At 36.5% G+C, this 18,222-nt stretch overlaps 3 protein-coding genes and 1 long non-coding RNA gene across 4 annotated transcripts; 1 reads left to right on the top strand and 3 right to left on the bottom strand.

The window, feature by feature from the left end:
• The first annotated feature begins 525 nt into the window (after positions 1 to 525).
• LOC145222256 (uncharacterized) lies at positions 526 to 4,692 on the top strand. Its single transcript, XR_013859307.1, has 2 exons — positions 526 to 2,832; positions 3,224 to 4,692. It is a non-coding gene; the product is annotated as an uncharacterized LOC145222256 (long non-coding RNA).
• A 660-nt stretch (positions 4,693 to 5,352) lies between these two features.
• Positions 5,353 to 11,617, bottom strand: LOC145222254 (nucleolar protein 14-like). Its single transcript, XM_080088334.1, has 17 exons — positions 11,310 to 11,617; positions 11,048 to 11,211; positions 10,882 to 10,991; positions 10,382 to 10,521; positions 10,198 to 10,306; positions 10,002 to 10,095; positions 9,538 to 9,681; positions 9,296 to 9,383; positions 8,633 to 8,888; positions 8,102 to 8,327; positions 7,456 to 7,585; positions 7,212 to 7,333; positions 6,872 to 7,011; positions 6,541 to 6,694; positions 6,182 to 6,457; positions 5,838 to 5,999; positions 5,353 to 5,478 (listed from the first exon to the last, which is right to left on the bottom strand). Exons 1-17 carry the CDS (start codon positions 11,505 to 11,507, stop codon positions 5,373 to 5,375), a joined length of 2,619 nt encoding a protein of 872 aa, XP_079944460.1. The 5' UTR covers positions 11,508 to 11,617; the 3' UTR covers positions 5,353 to 5,372.
• A 621-nt stretch (positions 11,618 to 12,238) lies between these two features.
• LOC145222844 (solute carrier family 68 member 1-like) lies at positions 12,239 to 15,924 on the bottom strand. Its single transcript, XM_080089064.1, has 9 exons — positions 15,683 to 15,924; positions 15,103 to 15,401; positions 14,875 to 14,977; positions 14,675 to 14,807; positions 14,502 to 14,605; positions 14,346 to 14,442; positions 14,117 to 14,288; positions 13,851 to 14,044; positions 12,239 to 13,532 (listed from the first exon to the last, which is right to left on the bottom strand). Exons 1-9 carry the CDS (start codon positions 15,821 to 15,823, stop codon positions 13,315 to 13,317), a joined length of 1,461 nt encoding a protein of 486 aa, XP_079945190.1. The 5' UTR covers positions 15,824 to 15,924; the 3' UTR covers positions 12,239 to 13,314.
• Positions 15,924 to 17,915, bottom strand: LOC145222846 (autophagy-related protein 101-like). The gene is made up of 2 exons (XM_080089067.1): positions 17,854 to 17,915; positions 15,924 to 17,182 (listed from the first exon to the last, which is right to left on the bottom strand). Exon 2 carries the CDS (start codon positions 17,133 to 17,135, stop codon positions 16,449 to 16,451), a length of 687 nt encoding a protein of 228 aa, XP_079945193.1. The 5' UTR covers positions 17,136 to 17,182; positions 17,854 to 17,915; the 3' UTR covers positions 15,924 to 16,448.
• Positions 17,916 to 18,222: the final 307 nt, after the last annotated feature.

Genomic DNA, 18,222 nt, shown 5'->3' with positions numbered 1-18,222 from the left:
GTTATGTGCTGCACATGCAGCAGTTGTTATATCGCCCGCTGTCTTTCTTTCTGCAGCGCTACAGTTGCAATGTTTTCATAGTGCGGCTGATAACCCGATAGCGACGGGGGTCCGCGATGCATTGCACTGCCTTCTTCTTTGATAACGCTCGCCAGCTCGGTCCGGCGTCGCTACACAATACTTTCTCTCAGGGGTAAATTTGCTTTCACCTTACCAGCCCGACTGGAGAAAAGAGAAGAGACAATGGGTCTGTGACAGGTGCGATTGTGAGGGCACAATAACCACAATCTGTCGAAAACAGAAACTTTCACCAATCGAAGATAAGTCAAAGCCAAAACGTTTTCAAACTAATTCGTTTTATTTCGACTGGACACACAACCAACCCTGGCATATGCTTTTCCCTTCTGTTGGCCTGAATGATTCGCGACACCCCAGATCTGCGTCAAGCAGTTGCTGTAGTCCAGCGCTAAAATGGTGGGAACGTTGTTAATTGAATTTTAACGGTTTCTAACCACTGCGCATTGGGCAAGGAGGGTGGGAATTTATCACGAAACCATTCGAAGCCATAAAATCTCCTTCCTTTCCTCAATGCCTTTTCCTCAGTCTCAGAAAATATTCTTGAGGGAAGTGTTGTGTTTGAAATAAATTATCCAAACTGCAAATTTTCGGTTGACTATAAACTGTGGCACGAATGTTGCTTGAGCAACGGGAGTCCAAGTTCGGCGACAAATAGGTTTATTCTGCATGTGTAAACTCCACCAAAACCGTACACATCCCATAAATTTATCAGGCTGCGCCTTAGGTATTTCCACAACAGGCAACCATCGCTCTAAATCCACGCAACACACCACCGATGGTCAGTTATCTAACGCAAACACATGGAAGGGCAATCTGGTCAACAGTCGTAAGTATTCGTCGCCTCCGAGTCGTGAAAATTGAAACATCCGGGCGAAAGCTGAAACTAGGCAAACTTTGCTCGGTGATTTCTTGAGCCAATTGTACGTTTATTCGGCTGCAATACACGTAACACTTTCGTCAAACTGCAAGGAAATTGGCCCCTTGCAAGTGCAATTGGTAAATAACACTTTTAGGAGCTCTGCTGGCCCTACGGATGCATTTGCCTGTGTTTGGGATCAGACTAAATGATTCCGGATTTTTGCAACGAAACGTAAAGCGGCTTTGTCAGGTGGCCACTGAAAGAAGCATTTCCAGGGTGTATTTCCTGGAAACAAATACAAAACCTAAAGCTAATGAGGAAATAAATGACACGGATGCAGCTGGTAATAGCTGTAAATTGAAAGCAAAGATGTACATACACGACGAATCCAGCGCCTTTGCTTTTTGCACTTTTATCAAAGTTATTGATTTGCCACAAACATAGATTATACGCGATCATACGCAAGGCAATATTGTCAAGGCAAAACAGTCCATAACTTAAACCGCAGAAGAAAGATATTCCAAAGTGGATATGTAGTCAAATGTTCAACCAACCGCCAAAGCAGCACATATATTTTAGAAGGGTTGCGTTTTCAAGATTATGAGCGATTTGACAAGGCGTCGCGATATCATTCCTATTGTTTTAAAGGTGTAACAGGCGTGTTCTAGATTTCTTAAGCAGCCATGCGGGTCGTCTCAGGGGGCAGACTAGCGAAATGAACGTGCCCGCGGCGTTTAGAGGAGGAACGGCCGGGTTTCGGTACGGATTATGGTGTCATAAAACTTGGAAAATGATGTTATCTCGGTGAACGGGAGGAAGCAAGTGGATTATTCAATAAGTGTTATGAGGGCGTCGTGCCACACGCCGCAGAACTGCATGTTTGTTGTTGTTTTTTCCCGCCCACCTGCTTCATCATTAATCCGAAATCGCAGGTGACCATCCACTACACCTGTCATGCTGTATGTTGCTGTATTTTATGTCGATATTTATCTGAGCCTGTGAATAAGGGTCTAGACCTCATGTACATCAATCTTCACTCTAAACAAACAAGAAATGCTGGAATCGATCTAAATTCACAACATCTCGACCAGTATCTCTGTGGCACCCCTAGTGGACATATCTATCTGCATCAAAATTTGGAGTACGAATATATGCATCCCAATACTGGGTCAATCGATAATAGCGGCGGCAATTTACACCGAATTTTGTTTTCCCAAAAGGCTACAGAGTATTCAGATTCGCGAAACTGGTATCACGCTGAACCAAGGGACTAATTTGCGGGCATTGTATAAAGAAACAAACCATGCATACACTCGATCGTAGCCAAACAATAAGGCTGTAAAACCTATTGCCCTAAGCGACGCAGCAACAAAAGATTTCGTGGGTACGGGGTTGGATCAAGAGTTGGTGTCATCTCTTAATCGAAGCCGTTATCTTGCATCAGCGCGTTAACAAAAGCAAACAGGCCATTAACAAAATTACGCGCGGCGATTAAACCTTATTAGCGGTGCATTGTTTTGCTTGGGGACTGATAGCCGCGATAACGTGCACTTGTAGAACTTCTTGCGCCGCCGTTCAACGAAAACTTGAAGCGAAAACAAAGGCCATTGATTGAACATCTGTAAACCGAGGTTTCAGACAAAGTTAAGTCTCAAAGATTGTTATTAGTTGGCGCCTGATCTGTGTCAGAACAATCATTGACGGAATAGCTTCTGAAGAATTTTAGAAGGAGTTTCATTTGTGGCCTCTTTCTACGAACCAAGTCCACCAAATTATTCCCATAAATAATTTCTTCGGTGATGTTCAGTCAGTTTCAAAACTTTCCCACGGCGCTTCGCTCAACGAGTAACTGCGTGATGTTGGGAACACTCGCAAACAAAGGTCTGGAGAATAAGGTTAGAACTTGTCTTCTCTTTATAAATTCGCCTTAGCGTCACAAAGGTACATTTAAGCATAAACAGCGTTGTGGGCTTAAGCACAAATATGATATATTGTGGCGCTATAATGCGTCCTTCGATGGAACAGAAACATTTCGCCTGGTGTATTTAATGTAGGCTACTCATAGCGCTTTTACAAGTTTGATACCTGTGCGGTATGTATAATAGTTTTTTGGTTTCAGTTGGGCCTACCTTGCATTCAGTCATTCAAAGTATTTGGCCATTAAAAAGTTGGCCACTACTTTGCACATGAAGGTTAATGGAAATATTTATCCCTAAGTATCATGTAACTAACGGTATAAAAAATTCCCTAGCCTTATAATAACTTATTATATGTAGCCTACCACAGGGTTCCCCAAGCGAAAAAAGAGAGGAAACGGCTGTTCACTTAATTGATTCTGGACCGACAGACTAAAATTGACTTTTCTAAAGTTTAAAAACTAAACAAAGCCGATTATGACAGGAATAAAAAGCTCAAAACAACGGGCTCGGGTCCGCGAAAGTTTTAAGAAATCTAGCGAACATCTGTCAAGACAAAACAGTAATTGCTGCGTCCATGGCCCACAAGTTGGGACAGACGGACGGCCGTTTAGTTCAAAATACCATCGACTAAAGCGGTAGTTAAATGTCATGTAGGTCACTACACAGCAATTGTTGAAACACAACTACTGTTTTATGCTATAATCTAACTATAGGTATAACTTAACTTGCTCACAATGATTTCCCAACCACACGTTATTAGTCACTGGTATGTACAACTAAAATTACTTCAATAGGCTATACACAGCTGATTATCGTTTTTTTTTTTGATTAAAATCGTTTTACTATGAAAATACATTTGTTTTGTTTGTAACTAATGGCACATTTTAAGCTACAAATACAGTACAATCTCTTTGTTTGTCTGTACTGAGGCACTAAGTGAGAGAACTGGCAGCAGGGTACAGCAGAGACATGCGCGCTATAAAAATGATGTCAGAGCTCGGATCATATTACATCCTGTAAGCGTGGTGGCACCAAAACGCGTCCGTTAGTTTGAGGTTTTTCAAATTGAATAATTCAGAGTCTCAAATCGCATTTAGGCCCGCAAGTACAAGCCAAAAAATAAGATTAATAAAAATAACAAGAAATTAAAAAAATATATACTATTTTACAATTGTGTTGATTTAAAATTTTAGAAATGAGTTGTTTTCTGAAAAAAAATACAAATCGAATACAGATGGTTTTAAGCAGAAGATTTTTGAACTTGTGGAATCGGATATGATATAATTTAGCCTGATTTGGTTGGAGTTAAGTGGGTCAGCTGTAAGCATAATAGTCATTTAAAATAATAAGCATATTCATTTAGCTTAATCGTTTCGACCCAATTAATGTTATCAACACTGAAGTAGGGTTTAGATATTTTTACGAAGCATTTGTTTGCTTAGCTTGCGTGTTGGTTGGTATAAGAGTCCGTTTGTATCGGCTTAGAAACTCTACAGACGCCATTCTATCTCTCAGCTGGTCATCACCCGGAAGGAGTTCATCTTGCCCAACGACACAAAAAGTTCAATGCGCTTTTGTTTGTTATATTCCCACCACAAGCAACGGATGTTGTCAGAATTAAACCTCGACAACCGTGTGAAAAGATTTGTCACTTTTTGAAAAAATACCTACATTATTCGCAATCGATTTGTTTTGTCTTGGAAAACGCTGCAATAGTTACAGCGTTAATATTTTTTGTAGTTTGGTTGAAGTTTGTAATCGCAACGATTGGTTGAAGTTTGTAATCGCAACGTAAGTTGGCAAAAGTGAAAACAATTTTACGTATTCTAGCACATACTTCTGGACTATTTATCATGTCAGGCTGATTTCGAAGTTCTTTATCTGAAATACTACGAGTAAATTTGATGGAAAACACTCCAGGGGCGCGAGAAATACAAATAGTAGAATCACTGGGCTGTATTTAGCTCGTATGTCCTTGTGTAATTTGGTAGAGCTACTAACACCATAACGCAAATGACAACCAAAGTCGATTAGGGGGCGTAAAGAGCTGAATTTTTTATTTAGCTGCTATAAATGGGTTGGGAAATAAGTTTTTAAAATTTTTACATTAGTAGCCTAACTGTTTTTGGGGGTTAGTTTTATTGAATTTTAAGTGCTAACACCTTACACCGACCCTAATAGCCCTAACCGTGAGCATTTTGGGAGATATAACCAAATCGACTTTGGTTGTCATTTGCGTTATGGTGTTAGTAGCGCTACCGTGTAATTTGACCATCGTCACAACAGGTTGAACCTACCAATTGGTAATTTGCATAATTTCTCCACAAACCATTTCGATTAAAAATTTTACACCCTGTTTTAGTCAACATAACCACTCTTTGTAGTGCCGACATTCGCTAGCTACGCCTGACATATTATTCCTCCATAGCGCCACCCGGCGAAAAACTGAAACCTAAATACTCTGCCACTAGCTGTGAAACATCAATACACTCAGTCTTGCGACAATTGAGCCTTGTTTATATTTCTAGTTTGTATTTCTTGTGTTGAATGTTGCGAACTTCGCCTTCTTGGTTGGAAAGCAATCCGTACAGTCGTTTCACGCGGGCAGCTCTTTCCGCGTCCCTGGAAGCAAAATGACAAATTAAAGTTACATTCGAGTTTACCGGTGACTAATATCTTAAGGAAAAACAAAAATCAATATCAATTGACTGTTCTGTTTCAACTATTTTTACGCGCTTTCGATTTTTCGATCAGACCAAGGCAAGGCCGGCTAAAACAGCATCCGTTTAATGCCCAGTGGATCAAAAAGTACTGCAGTTGTTTTGCGCACACGATGCAAGTTTTTTCGAACCCATATTCGTTACAAAAATGATTGCCGAATTAACAGCAAGAAAGGAATGCTCTTCTGCACATTTAAAAATGACAAATGGAGTGTAAGGTGAATAAATACGCTGAATTGTCGGCAAATTCATAAAACTCACAGCTCATCTTGTTCCAGTTGCTTCTGTCTTGAGATGAATCGATTGTCTTTGCGAATTTCGCGCACAGCACCTTTCATTTCGCGTCGACACTTGTGCAATAAGCGTTCACGTTCTTTCTTCGAGGGATTTGTTTTTCGCGATCGCTTCTGGAACGGTTCACCTCTGCGAAATGAAAATTCAAAGTTTTAAATTTTCTCCGATTAAAATAAAGCACATTGTAACAAAAAGTTTCCTTGAGTAGGTAAGAACAAAGTCTCTGATACCAAACATGAATAAAATGCCAATATATTGAAAAGCGAATATCAGCATCACATAAAGTCTCGTAAACCAGTACATAAACATACGTGTCTTCAATTTTCGGATCAATCAGTCGCAATGGTTTAGGTTTGTTTCTGCCAAAAGAAATTGGCTTCCTTGGTTTGCTTGCATTGGATGCGATCAGTTGCGCAACATTCTCAGTTGACTTGAGAAGCAAGGGTTGAGCCTTGACACATGGAACCTTGATTAGTTCTTCGCAAACTTGTTTTACGGGCAATACCAGTTCGTCGAATGACGTCAGTTCGGAGTAAAGCAGTAAAAATTTTGACGTAAGAGATAGGGCAGTGGATAACAACTGGTTCCTGAACAAAAAATGCACGAGATTTTATTTGAAAGTGAATGAAAAAACTAAAAGTGCTTTGGAAATACTGAAGCCATGTTGTACCTTATTTTATCGGAAGTTGAGGAGTCAGCAGTAGGAGTTACGAGCAAACTCAAATCAGCTTTCTCAAGGTTTTTTACTGGTGAAAAATCCTTATTCCATTTTAGTAACTCCAGGTTTCTTTGGTTGAATCGAGTTGAGGCAACGGTGGGTATGCCTACACCAAACAATAATCATAAGTTCTGTAAACCAACGAACGGTTGCAAAGTTTTGTAAAGCCGATTATAAACTAGGCCAATGCGTCAGATGATAAAAAAATGGGATTTAAATCATCAAGTATTCGATCAACAGTGCAAATACTAGTTGGGGATAACCGCGTATATTAAAAACTTACGTTTCCCTGCGTGAGACTTTGTTGGTAAAGCTAAGCAGAGTACTGTGACGAGATAATTAATGCATTCAGGGACAAGACGCTTCGAAAAAGACACGTATTCGTAAATCAATGTGCAGATGAACAAGCCGCGAGATACATCACTGCAAAGCAAAAAGCATTAAACCTAAATAACAGAGGTTGTAACAAAAGTCTCTGAGGGCAGTTGAATGAAAAAAACATAAGTAAACAAATTTGCCACACCTTCACAAAAACATACAATACAAAATTTTAATACCTAGTTCCTGAAGTTTTGATTGTTACTATGTTTTTTTTTTAAATTAAACAACATAATCACACTTACCTAAATGTAATTAAAACCGATTTGTTGAGTAAATTGCACATGAAGTAAAAAGCAGGAGTAACCACAGGGTGACAAAAGTCACTTGTTGAGAACAAGCTTTTGATCAGCTTAAACTGGATGAGCTGTAAGTACATGCTGACAGTTTAAACAGTGGTACGATACAAAAACAACCCATACTACACTAAATTACGTAAACATATTGACACTGACAAAGAGTTACATTAATGATGTTCAAAGAACATACCACATCTAAGGATGGCCACATCACATGTGACTTGTTTGATCGGAAACATGTCTGATAAGATCTTTTCATTCTCTCCACAATGCATTGGCAACAAACTTCACTGTTAACTGCACAGAGTTCGTACAAATGTCTGTAAACAGGAAAACAAGAAGCTGTTACAGGCAATACAATACTTCAAGCCTAATCAAGTGGAAACCAAATATTCTAAAAAATAAAAAAGGAAATCAACTAAATTGGTAGCTATCACTATAATACCATACACATGACTCCCTATTTTTATTTTCAGGTAAACATTTAATGCAAAAAATTAAAATTCGATCCGAATTTTTTTTATCATGCTGTCTCTAAAGGTGCCAAAAAGTAGCCAAAAGTTCTTATTTTTTGTCTTGTTTACTTTTTGGTGGCTTTCCGAGATTTTACCTCCGTACCCATTTTAATTTAACATTATACCTCGACTCTTTTCTGGTATTTTACTATTTGACAGTAAGTTGCTAGTGTCCTTCAATAATATGGATCAAATTAGCTTTACATTTTTTTATCAGTTACGGAATGCCAAAACTCAAGCTTCCCTATACTTACCCCACTAGCAAAAAAGTTAAAAACATCTGTGGAACGCAAAAAAGGACCCAGATTTAGTAACACTTACTTTGTAAGACTGGATATGACACTAAAATTTGGTGGCGAATTGCAAGCAACTTTGCAGCAATGTTCCCATACATATGCAAATAACTCTACCATCCTGGCCTTATTGCCCTTTCTCAGGTTTGGAGCAAACTGTTTTCTAAGTTGGCTTGTGAATTTTGATGCAGCTTGATTTCCATCTGACTTAAAAGATGACATCCGAGAAGCAAAATCAGCATAGGAGACTGGAACTGAAATAGAACAGACACAAGAACTAAAATTGAGAGTGTTCACCTGTCTCATGTACGCATATAGTGCTTATAGAAAGAGTCATGAATAAGATGCTTTACATTTTAGTTGGACAAAATAAGTTAAGTTATTTTACAAAATAAGTTAAGTGCTGGAATTAAGTTTTCAAGTGCAAAATCCCTAAAATAGATTTTAGACCTAAAAGTATAGAGAAAACAGAACTACTACCCATTGCAAATAACAAAAGAAATCAACCTCAACATTAAAACTGATACAAAAATCAAAGATAACAAAATCATTTTTTTACATTTTGAGCAGGCAGTATTATTAACACTCTCTTCCTTATGAGGTGAAATGGATTGTTTTGAACTTCCTTCTTCAGTGTCAAGACTTGTTATGTCAGCATCATCTTCATTTCCAGAATCAATGTCAGAATAGTCATCCGAATCTTCTTCCTGTTCATTAGAAACCTCCCCATCATCATCCTCTTCAATTCCAAGATCTCCGAGCTCTGATTCTTCCTCTGCTGGTTGATCATTCTCAGCGTCTGAATTTTCACTATTCTGTTGTAAAACCCAAAAGGTATTTTTGGTGAAACTAGGCAATCAAATTTAAAAAGAGGAGATTTAAACCGGCATTCTTTGTACACTACAAACCTTATGTACATGTTGGCATATTGCAAAACTTTCATTATTAGTTAATAAACTAAGATACATTTATTATGGGGACTAGCCCTGAAGCTTCATGCAGTACAGTGATCATAGAATACTTAAATATGAATCACGGTATGGCGTATTGCAGGTAATATACTTGTGCTAAAATAATTACTTCATATTTTTTAAAGGGGCTTGATTCGGTAAATAGACCTGGCTTACTTTAATTTTTTCATGAATTGTATCATTTACAAACCAGGTACAGATTACTGATTTTTACACTTGGGCTGGGACTCTCTTGGCTGTAAATGTTATACCTCATCATCATTGTTTGAATCTTCATCTTCATTTTGTCCAAATGAAAGTGGTTCGATATCTTCACCCAATGGCTCACTCACATAGTAACTAAAATAAATCACTCAATAAAATTTAATAAATTTCCACAGATTTCACAAAAATGACCAAAGCAATCAGTTGTTATTAATGAAAGTGTTTTGTTCATGCACAATTGTAAAAATGTTAATTCGTTAAGACAAAATAACAAGTGTCAAATAATTACTCCTCCTCCAAAGCATCGGCAGATTGATGTTGAGTTTTGGGTCCTCCTTCAACAAAGTCTGCTTGCATCCTTCTAATTCGACTTTCCTCTTCTGCTTTCCTTGCCTCTTCTTGCTCCAGTTTTAATTCCTCTTCAGTTTTCACCCTGTGAAAATTTTAAAAATATAAAATATACATCATTACCGTACCTTACTTTTCAATTATTTTGGTTTACCTACTCTATTACACAGCACATCTACTTAAAGCCTGCACAAATCTGCATGTTTAAGTGTTGAAATTGAAACTCAAACTTGTAACAACAACAAGGGTGGATTTTACCACAAAGATAATTTAAAGAATAACTTAATTTGACAGGAAAAACTATCCACTAGCATTGGAAAAAAACCTAAGAAAACTGTTTCATTATTCACATGGAATTTATCATTGAACTAAAAACCGAAACAACAAAAAACAATTTACTCATACTTTTCAGTTGGGGCAACCTTTCTTTCATACAGCATCTGTTTGACTGTCATGTCATAGTCATCAGGCCTTGAACTTTCCCTGGCAGTTTCTTTGTCTAAATGTATGGTTTGACATGAACCACAACAGTAGGAATCTCAAGCTAAGTGTGGATTCAATTCAGTGAGAGTATGTTCTGCCAACAGGTTATAAATGCTACCTCTGTTTGTTCTTAATGAAGGTCTAAGCAGTTTTTCAAAGTCATTCCAAGTATCATCAAGTTTGTCCCTCAATTCATCAGACTTTTCTTTTGTGGCTTGTTTTTCATACTGTGAAAAAACAAACATGCAGATGGTTATTCCAAAAAAATGAGAAATCTATTTCAAAAATTTTCTTAAACACACTTTGGCTTTTTTGGATTTGGCAATTATTTCATCAATAATATCTTTTCTGGATCGAGATTCATCATTCTGATCAACCTCATCACCATCTTCTTTTTTGCTAAATATTCCTCCACCAAAATGAGCATGGGTTACATATTCCCCTGGTAAAAGGTTACACATTAAGTTTGAACTTGAATGTATTAAAATAAAATGGCAAGCCATGTGGCACATGTTCTTATATAACTTAACTATCTAGTTTGATCAAATTAATCATGTTCCTCCCATAATAGAGAGATTTTATCAATTGAAACCAATGGCACTTGAATATTTTGTCACGCAAAATTTTTTTTGGAACAATAATGAACTCTTGAGACAAAAATAATTGAATAACAAATGAGTTTCTACTGGAAACTACACATTAGATCCTTTAATCGTTTATGCAACACTTATTCTTAATCCTGAATTCTAAAAAGATATGTAAGCTATACGAAAAACACTGATTTGTTCAACTTATTTCTCACCTGATATCGTCCCACTTTCCTCCTCATTGTCACTCCCCTCATAGTCATCAAATTTCTCAATGTTGGAAAGTGATTGACCCAAATGTGTGAGGTCTTCATCTTCATTTAAGCTGTACAAGAATAAAAAGTATGAAAAAACATAAAACAAGGGATCAAAGTAGCTTACTTAAATTGAGCCATTTTTTCATGTTTCTTTTTCCTTTCAAGTGAAAATCGCTGCAACATTTTTTCTTCAAGGCTTAGTTGGGAATCATCATTTCCAAATCTTTCATCTCGAATGGCATTTGTCTTGTTTCTTTGCTTGTACTCTTTTAGCAATGTGTCTTTTCTCTATTAGAATACATCAAAAAACAAGTAAAACAACAAAAACTTGTTGTTAAAAAGAAGCACATATGGCTGCTTTGCTTGTAAATGAAATGAAGTTCCACCTTTTTATTTGCTTTGGACTTTGAAACTCCTGGCAGACCTCTGTCATGTTTTGTTTTTCTTCCTATGATGTTGTGCTTTTGCTTGTTTATTTTAATCTCAAACGGGTTATTACGAACTTTGTCCAAGGTGTGTGAAGACTTTTTGTTCAGTTTTGACTGTCGAACTTTATCAGCCAAACCTTTCTTTTTCTTTGCCATGTTTTCGTGAAACGGTTACAAAAATCTTATATTTTGCTGTAATATTTTTAACACAAACATTTAGAAATATTTTGCATTTTTTTACCACTCGCACCTACAATAATCTACTGCAACGAAATGCACATAGTTCTGTTTACAAACGTAAGTTAAAATTGCCATGTGTTTTCGACATAGAAATCATATTTTTTACAATTTCTGTCAGCTGCAAAACATTTTCTAAACAGCAAAAAAAAATACCTATGTTGTGGCAGATCGTTACAACACACAACCCCGGAATCTACTTTAATATTATTAAAACTGGTAAAGATTAATTTCCCAACCGACGTTTGCAGGTGAGAGTGAGCGAGTAGCTCCTATGCCAATTTTTAACACGTTGTGATAACAATGCACACTACAAAATCCTTACAAATGCATGCCCTGAAGTTCGGGGTGATGGTTGAACCTAGGAGGGATTGATCTAAAGTTCTTCAAATAGTTAATCATTGCGTGCTTTTATCAACTTGGGGGTTGAGGCTTCAATTTAGTTCAACCCGAGACCACGTAACAGTATACTCTGGTTTAACCTCGGGTTCCTCTTGGTATGAGCCTGAGCAATGTGACCGAAGTTAACTCACGGAAACACAAGTGGCAAATACATGATTATAACCAATAACATTGCGAAGACATGGCGGCTAAGCCACCCCTGTGACTTAGCATTAAGCTTTTGTTTGCACCATACATTTTACTTCAGATTATACAGCATCTCTTTATTGCACTTTATCTTACAAAAAGAAGTAAAACAATTCAAGTGAAACTTTTCCTTCATACCAACACGGAAACTACCATGGCAGGCAGTAGACACTTTTTCAGTTTACCACCAGATTTCCCACACTCAAACATAAATAAAAGAATAAACAACCAAACACAACAAACAAATACCAATTTTTTAAGATCCAATACATAAATTGAGAACAAAATATTTCAGTGGTCTTTTGATTTTCCTAAGCTCATATTCAACAAAGACTGCTACTATTTGACAAATAACAATTTTGATAATACAATCTTGCTTCGAATGAATTTAACTTAAAACACAAGTACCACTTATGATGCTTTGCAGTGGTTAAATACAAGTTTTGCTTCAAATCATAAGTTACAATTAACACAGTCTTTGTAATAAAAACTCTTGGAACCCTAATAATTCATACTGCACAACAAGCACAGAAAACAGTAAAATCACAAAGAAATGTCAAGGCAGAATATTTGGTCATCAAACAGGCAAAAGAAACAACAATAACAATCAGTGGCACCTAACAAATTTTCATAAAGAATACAGAATAGATATGTGACAAACTAGATAAAACAGTAAAAAAAATGCAAACTAGTCGAAATTTGCTGTACTGCAAAACTTGTTTTAACAATGATTTTGCATCACACAAGGCATAACTACTGACACAAGTTCCCATTATAATTAATAGTGCACATAACAAGGATTTTAAAGTTTGCTGAATGACGAAAAAACCTTACAGTTTTGCATATAAGACAATTTGTCTTAACATGGCGATATAAAGGCAACAGAACTGTATTTTTTTCACTGACCTTCCACCATAATCATTGAGGCATAATAACAAGGATTAAAATACATACTGTAGCTAAAAACTGCCATTAACCAAAGAACTGGTCATTTATAAGAAAAAAGATCAATTAGAAACTAACAGTTAAAAACCTATTACACACCTTAAAAGACACAAAAGTTTATCCTTATAAACACATAAAATGTGCCTTTAAAAGCTTCAGACATGTTCTTTGGGTAAAAAGTATTTTTTTAGTTTTAGACATAATCGTCCTCCATTTGTAAGCGGACAGATTTAATCTCACTCAAGCGTGCTCCCTTAAGGGTAAATTTACTCCAAGCTACAAGTTGCAGCAATGAGCAGAAAATTGGTATCGCCACAAGAATCATAAAACATGCATCTCGTTTTGACATCCAACCACTTGTTAGTCCAGGGTCAGCTACTTTTTTGGAGTTAGTTTGAAAAATGTCTTCACCTAAAACAAAAAAAAACTCATCAAAGTTTGAATGTGGCCACAATGAGGGAAATAGCAACAATTGTTGCAAATTTATTATGATTTTCTTTAACCACTACTAAAAAAGCAAAATGATTATTTAACCCACAATTTTGGGTCTAGCACAGCCTGGTTTTACAGCTGTATATATTGTAAGACTCATATGCACAATCATAGTTCAACATTTTAGCCTTGGTTCATATCGTAGAATTTATGAACTAGAATTCACCATATAAAGCTATAAAACATATTTCCAATACCAAGTATACAATTTTAATTTAATAAAACTCCACTCATTACCTGTATACACAGCAAGCAGCCAAGTCCCTACAAGGGGGGCAAGTGTTTGTCCTGGCTTTGCAAGAAGAGATGACATACCGAAGAGCACAGCTGATGCTGCCTGATCACGTTTGTAACGCACACAGTCTTCATCCACCAAATCAGAAACAACTAGATTAAGAAGTTTGCAAGTTCCTTCGGTAAACACGCGATTACTGCAAATGCAAAAATCTTAAGTCAAAACTCATGCAGAACAAAACTTTAAACAACAATAGGAGATGTTTTACCTTGCTATAAAAATACACAGAAGCCAAACGCTGTTGGAGCCCATTAAAAGCATGAAGACTGCTAAACTCAACTTGACATAGAAAAGCCACTGGATTACCAGATAGACTCCATGGCGCTCACACAAACCAAGAAAGTATATGTTGTTTATGTGAGGAAGAACAAACGAGATTCCTGTAAACAAATAATACATCATCAAGTTTTGAACTTGTAAACAGCAGTGTTACATACCTATAAGAAATGGGCCCATTCCGGGGGCTATTGCATCACCCACAAGAGCATCAAGAAACAAAGGAAAAAAGTTGCTGTTAAAATGACAGTGAAACACCTTCACGAAAAAAACATCTGCATTTATTACGATAACAGACAAAGGACATGGTAACTTACCTGCAGCAAGTTCATTGATGCAAAATATCTAAAATTGTGATTTGAGGCAAGTTGTGTGACATACTTTTTTAAACCAGTGCTGGATTTGGACTCATTAGTGGAAACTGTACATAAATGCATTTAACGTCAAAATTGGAAGGAAAAAGGGCAATGAAATTTAGAAAGAATATCACCTGAATAATTATGTTGATCTTTTCCAATGTATGCATGGTTGAAATTGTGTTGAGATTTGTATAGTCTTAAAAGCATTTGGGTGGTCAACAAAAACCCAACTACTGATATAAAGGCAAGAACCATGCAAAAAGACTGAAAAAAAAACAAATCAAAGTTTAATTGTTTACTTGGTTAGACAGCAATGTGGCAATTGTATTACCTGGAATTTAAAAATGTACTGCTTGTTCCAAAACATGTATGATAAAAATACACTGACAGAGCCACACACACTAAAGATTGAACACCATTTGTTGAGCTTTGCTCTGGTAAAGAAAAAGCAGGAAAAAAGCTAATTTGTTGTCCAGAAAAATATATATTTGTAAACATGTAAACAAAGGCATGATACTAATTTATACTTTTACCATGCAGCAGTTCCTAGATTTTATACCTGTCTTTTGCATGAACAGCAAGGTCTGCCAAAAGTGCAGTATGTTGAAGGTCGACTGAAGTAAGAAATCCATCATAAAGACAAAGACATATTGTAAACTGAACAGCTGGTGGAAGCCAGGGAATCCAAAACAATGCAAAGGAGATGGCAAAAAGTGGCCCTGTACGAGATAAACTTTCCAATCTGCTGTGTACAACATTGTGATGGGTTGATTTCTTGTTTGATGGCTGAAGCAGAGCTCGATCACTAATCCATCCAAATAGAGGGTCATTCACAGAGTTCCATATCAGAAAAATTAACTTGAAATGAAAAGTATAACTATTTGAAGCAACTTATTCCCTTTAACTGTGTAGTTTAACAATATGTAGGTAGTTTTTTGACAAACCACAGATATTTTGGTTTAAAGCACCTGTCATATCAGTGATATTAAATTGGTGACTAATGCAATAAAATGAAGCACGTTAACCACAACACAGAAAAGTTAATAGTTTGCATTGCAGAACCCCTGCCTAAATGCTAAAATAGCTACAGTTAATGACAGAACATACTAAAAGGAATTTTTTTATGTGAAAATACAAACCTCTCCAATCCAAAATGAAAGTTTGTCAATCCGATATATGGAAACAAACATGTCTACATAGTAGAGAAGAAACACATTGTGTACCACTGTGAGGAAGAGTGTCATACTTCCATAGAGCACAGGAACGGATTGCAGAAACATTTTTGATGAGCAGCTGAGGGTTCATTATTGCTTAAGTAAATACAAAGCTTTACATCTTACTAGGATTACAGTATATATGGAATGTAAGAATGGATTGGTATCTGGAAAAAAAAATCACATACAATAAAGAAAAGAAATTCGACAGTAACAATATATAATGGAAAAAGTCTGTTGCGTGAAAATAAGAACAAGTGGGAACAAATATTCAACATAATATACATAAATTGAAACCTCTTTACAACTTAGTGTGTTGTCAGCATTTTCATATAACTTTGTTCTAAATTGTAATACTTACACACATAAAAATACAATTTTGGTCAAGCAGGGATAAAATTCTAGTTTTGCTTATAGACAAAAGTCAATAACATAGGTATTTATGCTCAGCTATCTCAAATCATATTAAAATCAAAACTCTTTTTTAGCGCCTTCAATGGGCCTGGCGTACTGTGATGTGATGTGAACTCCTTTTTTAAAGACAAAGTCTACTGTTCTGTTATCTAATGTTATTTGCGACAACAGATAAAAAGACTGTTTTTAGTGCCACATTGACAAACTTTTTTGTTGGTCCAAGGGTAAAAACAATCACATGAAAAACAAATATTGCAGTTGCATGCGTAGCTTTAAATTACAATGTAAGGGTGTCCCTGAAAAGTCTCCGCACAGTAAAGCCAACATTAGTTGCTTTACTATCTGGAGTGTTTGTGAATCCAACATCTCCAAAATTGTATCGGATTTTAAACAAGTAGGGTTGTACATCAGTCATGGATGTGTCAAACACCAAAGACAAGTCACTTTGGGTTGGCATTTTCGGGACAAAGTCATACCGACCAACAGCTTCAACTATGGATGTAACTTTTTCACAGAGTCTAGTGCCTGCTGTCTCCCTAGCGATTGTGCGCTCAGCTTCTCCCTGTAGCATCCTCTCGGTGATGTGCAAGTTCCACATCTCCCAGGGAACAGACTCATCATTAAATGGCCACCTGCTTCTTCTCTTCTGATAAAACTCCAGCGTTATTGTTCCCATTGCACAATCATTGCTTGTGTTTTTCTGTAGTTGTTCACAAAACAGAGCAGCATGTTCAGACACCGTTTGACTCAGGGACTCTGATGCCACTCTGACATAGGTGAAATCAATGTACTCACAATCCACATCTTCTGTTCCTACAGTGCCAATAGAGTAGGTGCCTTCATGTTTGTAATGAAATTTTCCTGTTGTCCGATGTAGAAGGATTGTATGAAAAATGCTTTTAACTGTTTCTTCCACTTGACCACACTCCACCACAATTTCCATGTTATATGAATTAGCATTCATTTTGGGTTTAATTGATACTTTCTAGCCTTTCTTTGCATACCAAACAACTGTATTATTATAGAAAAATGTATTTAACAAACAGTAACATAATGGATATACTTCAAGAAGATATGGCATCAAGGAAAGTAAACAGTCACACTACTAAAAAAAGGCTAACATAATAGGCAGGGTTGCCATACCATCCTTATTTCTAAGATTTGTCCTTATTTTGAAGATCAATGTCTTAGAAAGATATATTGTCCTCATTTCTAAGAAATGTCCTAGTTTTTGACCTGAGTCCTTATTTTGTCTTATTTTTAACGATTGCAAGTCAAATCCCTACTAAAAGTAAACATAGACCTGAGCTGTTGTGAATTGTAATATGTAGTTTATGAACAAGGCGTTGCTACAACATATTGTTTCTGGCAAAAATTACGGCATGTGATGTGTCATGGCTCGTATTAATGCAAAGATTAGTTCAAAAACGCTTGTTTCAATGGGGAGAAAATTCAATTTTTCGGTTGTCTTTACATCGGGGTCCATGTTGATAGCAACCCTGATAATAGGGCAAATTAGGTAAAATATGTGAAAGTTTGCATTCTAACGAAAATTACCTTTATACATACACTTTATTTGCCCCATGCTATTCAGTTTATATTTTTCACTTTTGTAATAAATTGAAATTCAGGTATATTTCCAAAACATAAATAGTATATTTTTGAATAGAAACTCAGCTCACCTTTTAGTTATAGGACTAGTTAGTAAGGTAACCTTAGTCCCTACTTAGTTTCAGTTACACTTACGCGACTGGCACTGACGTATTTGTGTTTTTGTTTAGGGCGACAACATAGAAAACATTTAATTTACTGTGATGTAAAATGAAAATGTAAAAGGGAACTTTTGGTTGCGTAACTGACTTTATATTTGTGGACGAAAATATAACGGCACAATTGCAGTAGTTTTTGTTTTGGCCGAACTGGAACACAACCCAAAGCCAATAAATAAACAATAAAAAGTGATCCCGAACCAAAAACCAAACAAGTGGTTCGACTCCCTGGTTTTAACCAAGGAGTCGAACCGCTTGTCATACGGGTTCAGGTTCGGTTCG

The sequence above is a fragment of the Phallusia mammillata genome, chromosome 4 (genome assembly GCF_965637545.1).
Source record: "Phallusia mammillata chromosome 4, kaPhaMamm4.hap1.1, whole genome shotgun sequence".
Taxonomy (NCBI): domain Eukaryota; kingdom Metazoa; phylum Chordata; class Ascidiacea; order Phlebobranchia; family Ascidiidae; genus Phallusia; species Phallusia mammillata.
The sequence above is the reverse complement of the archived record's forward strand: the minus strand, read 5'-3'. Positions and strand labels throughout refer to the sequence as shown.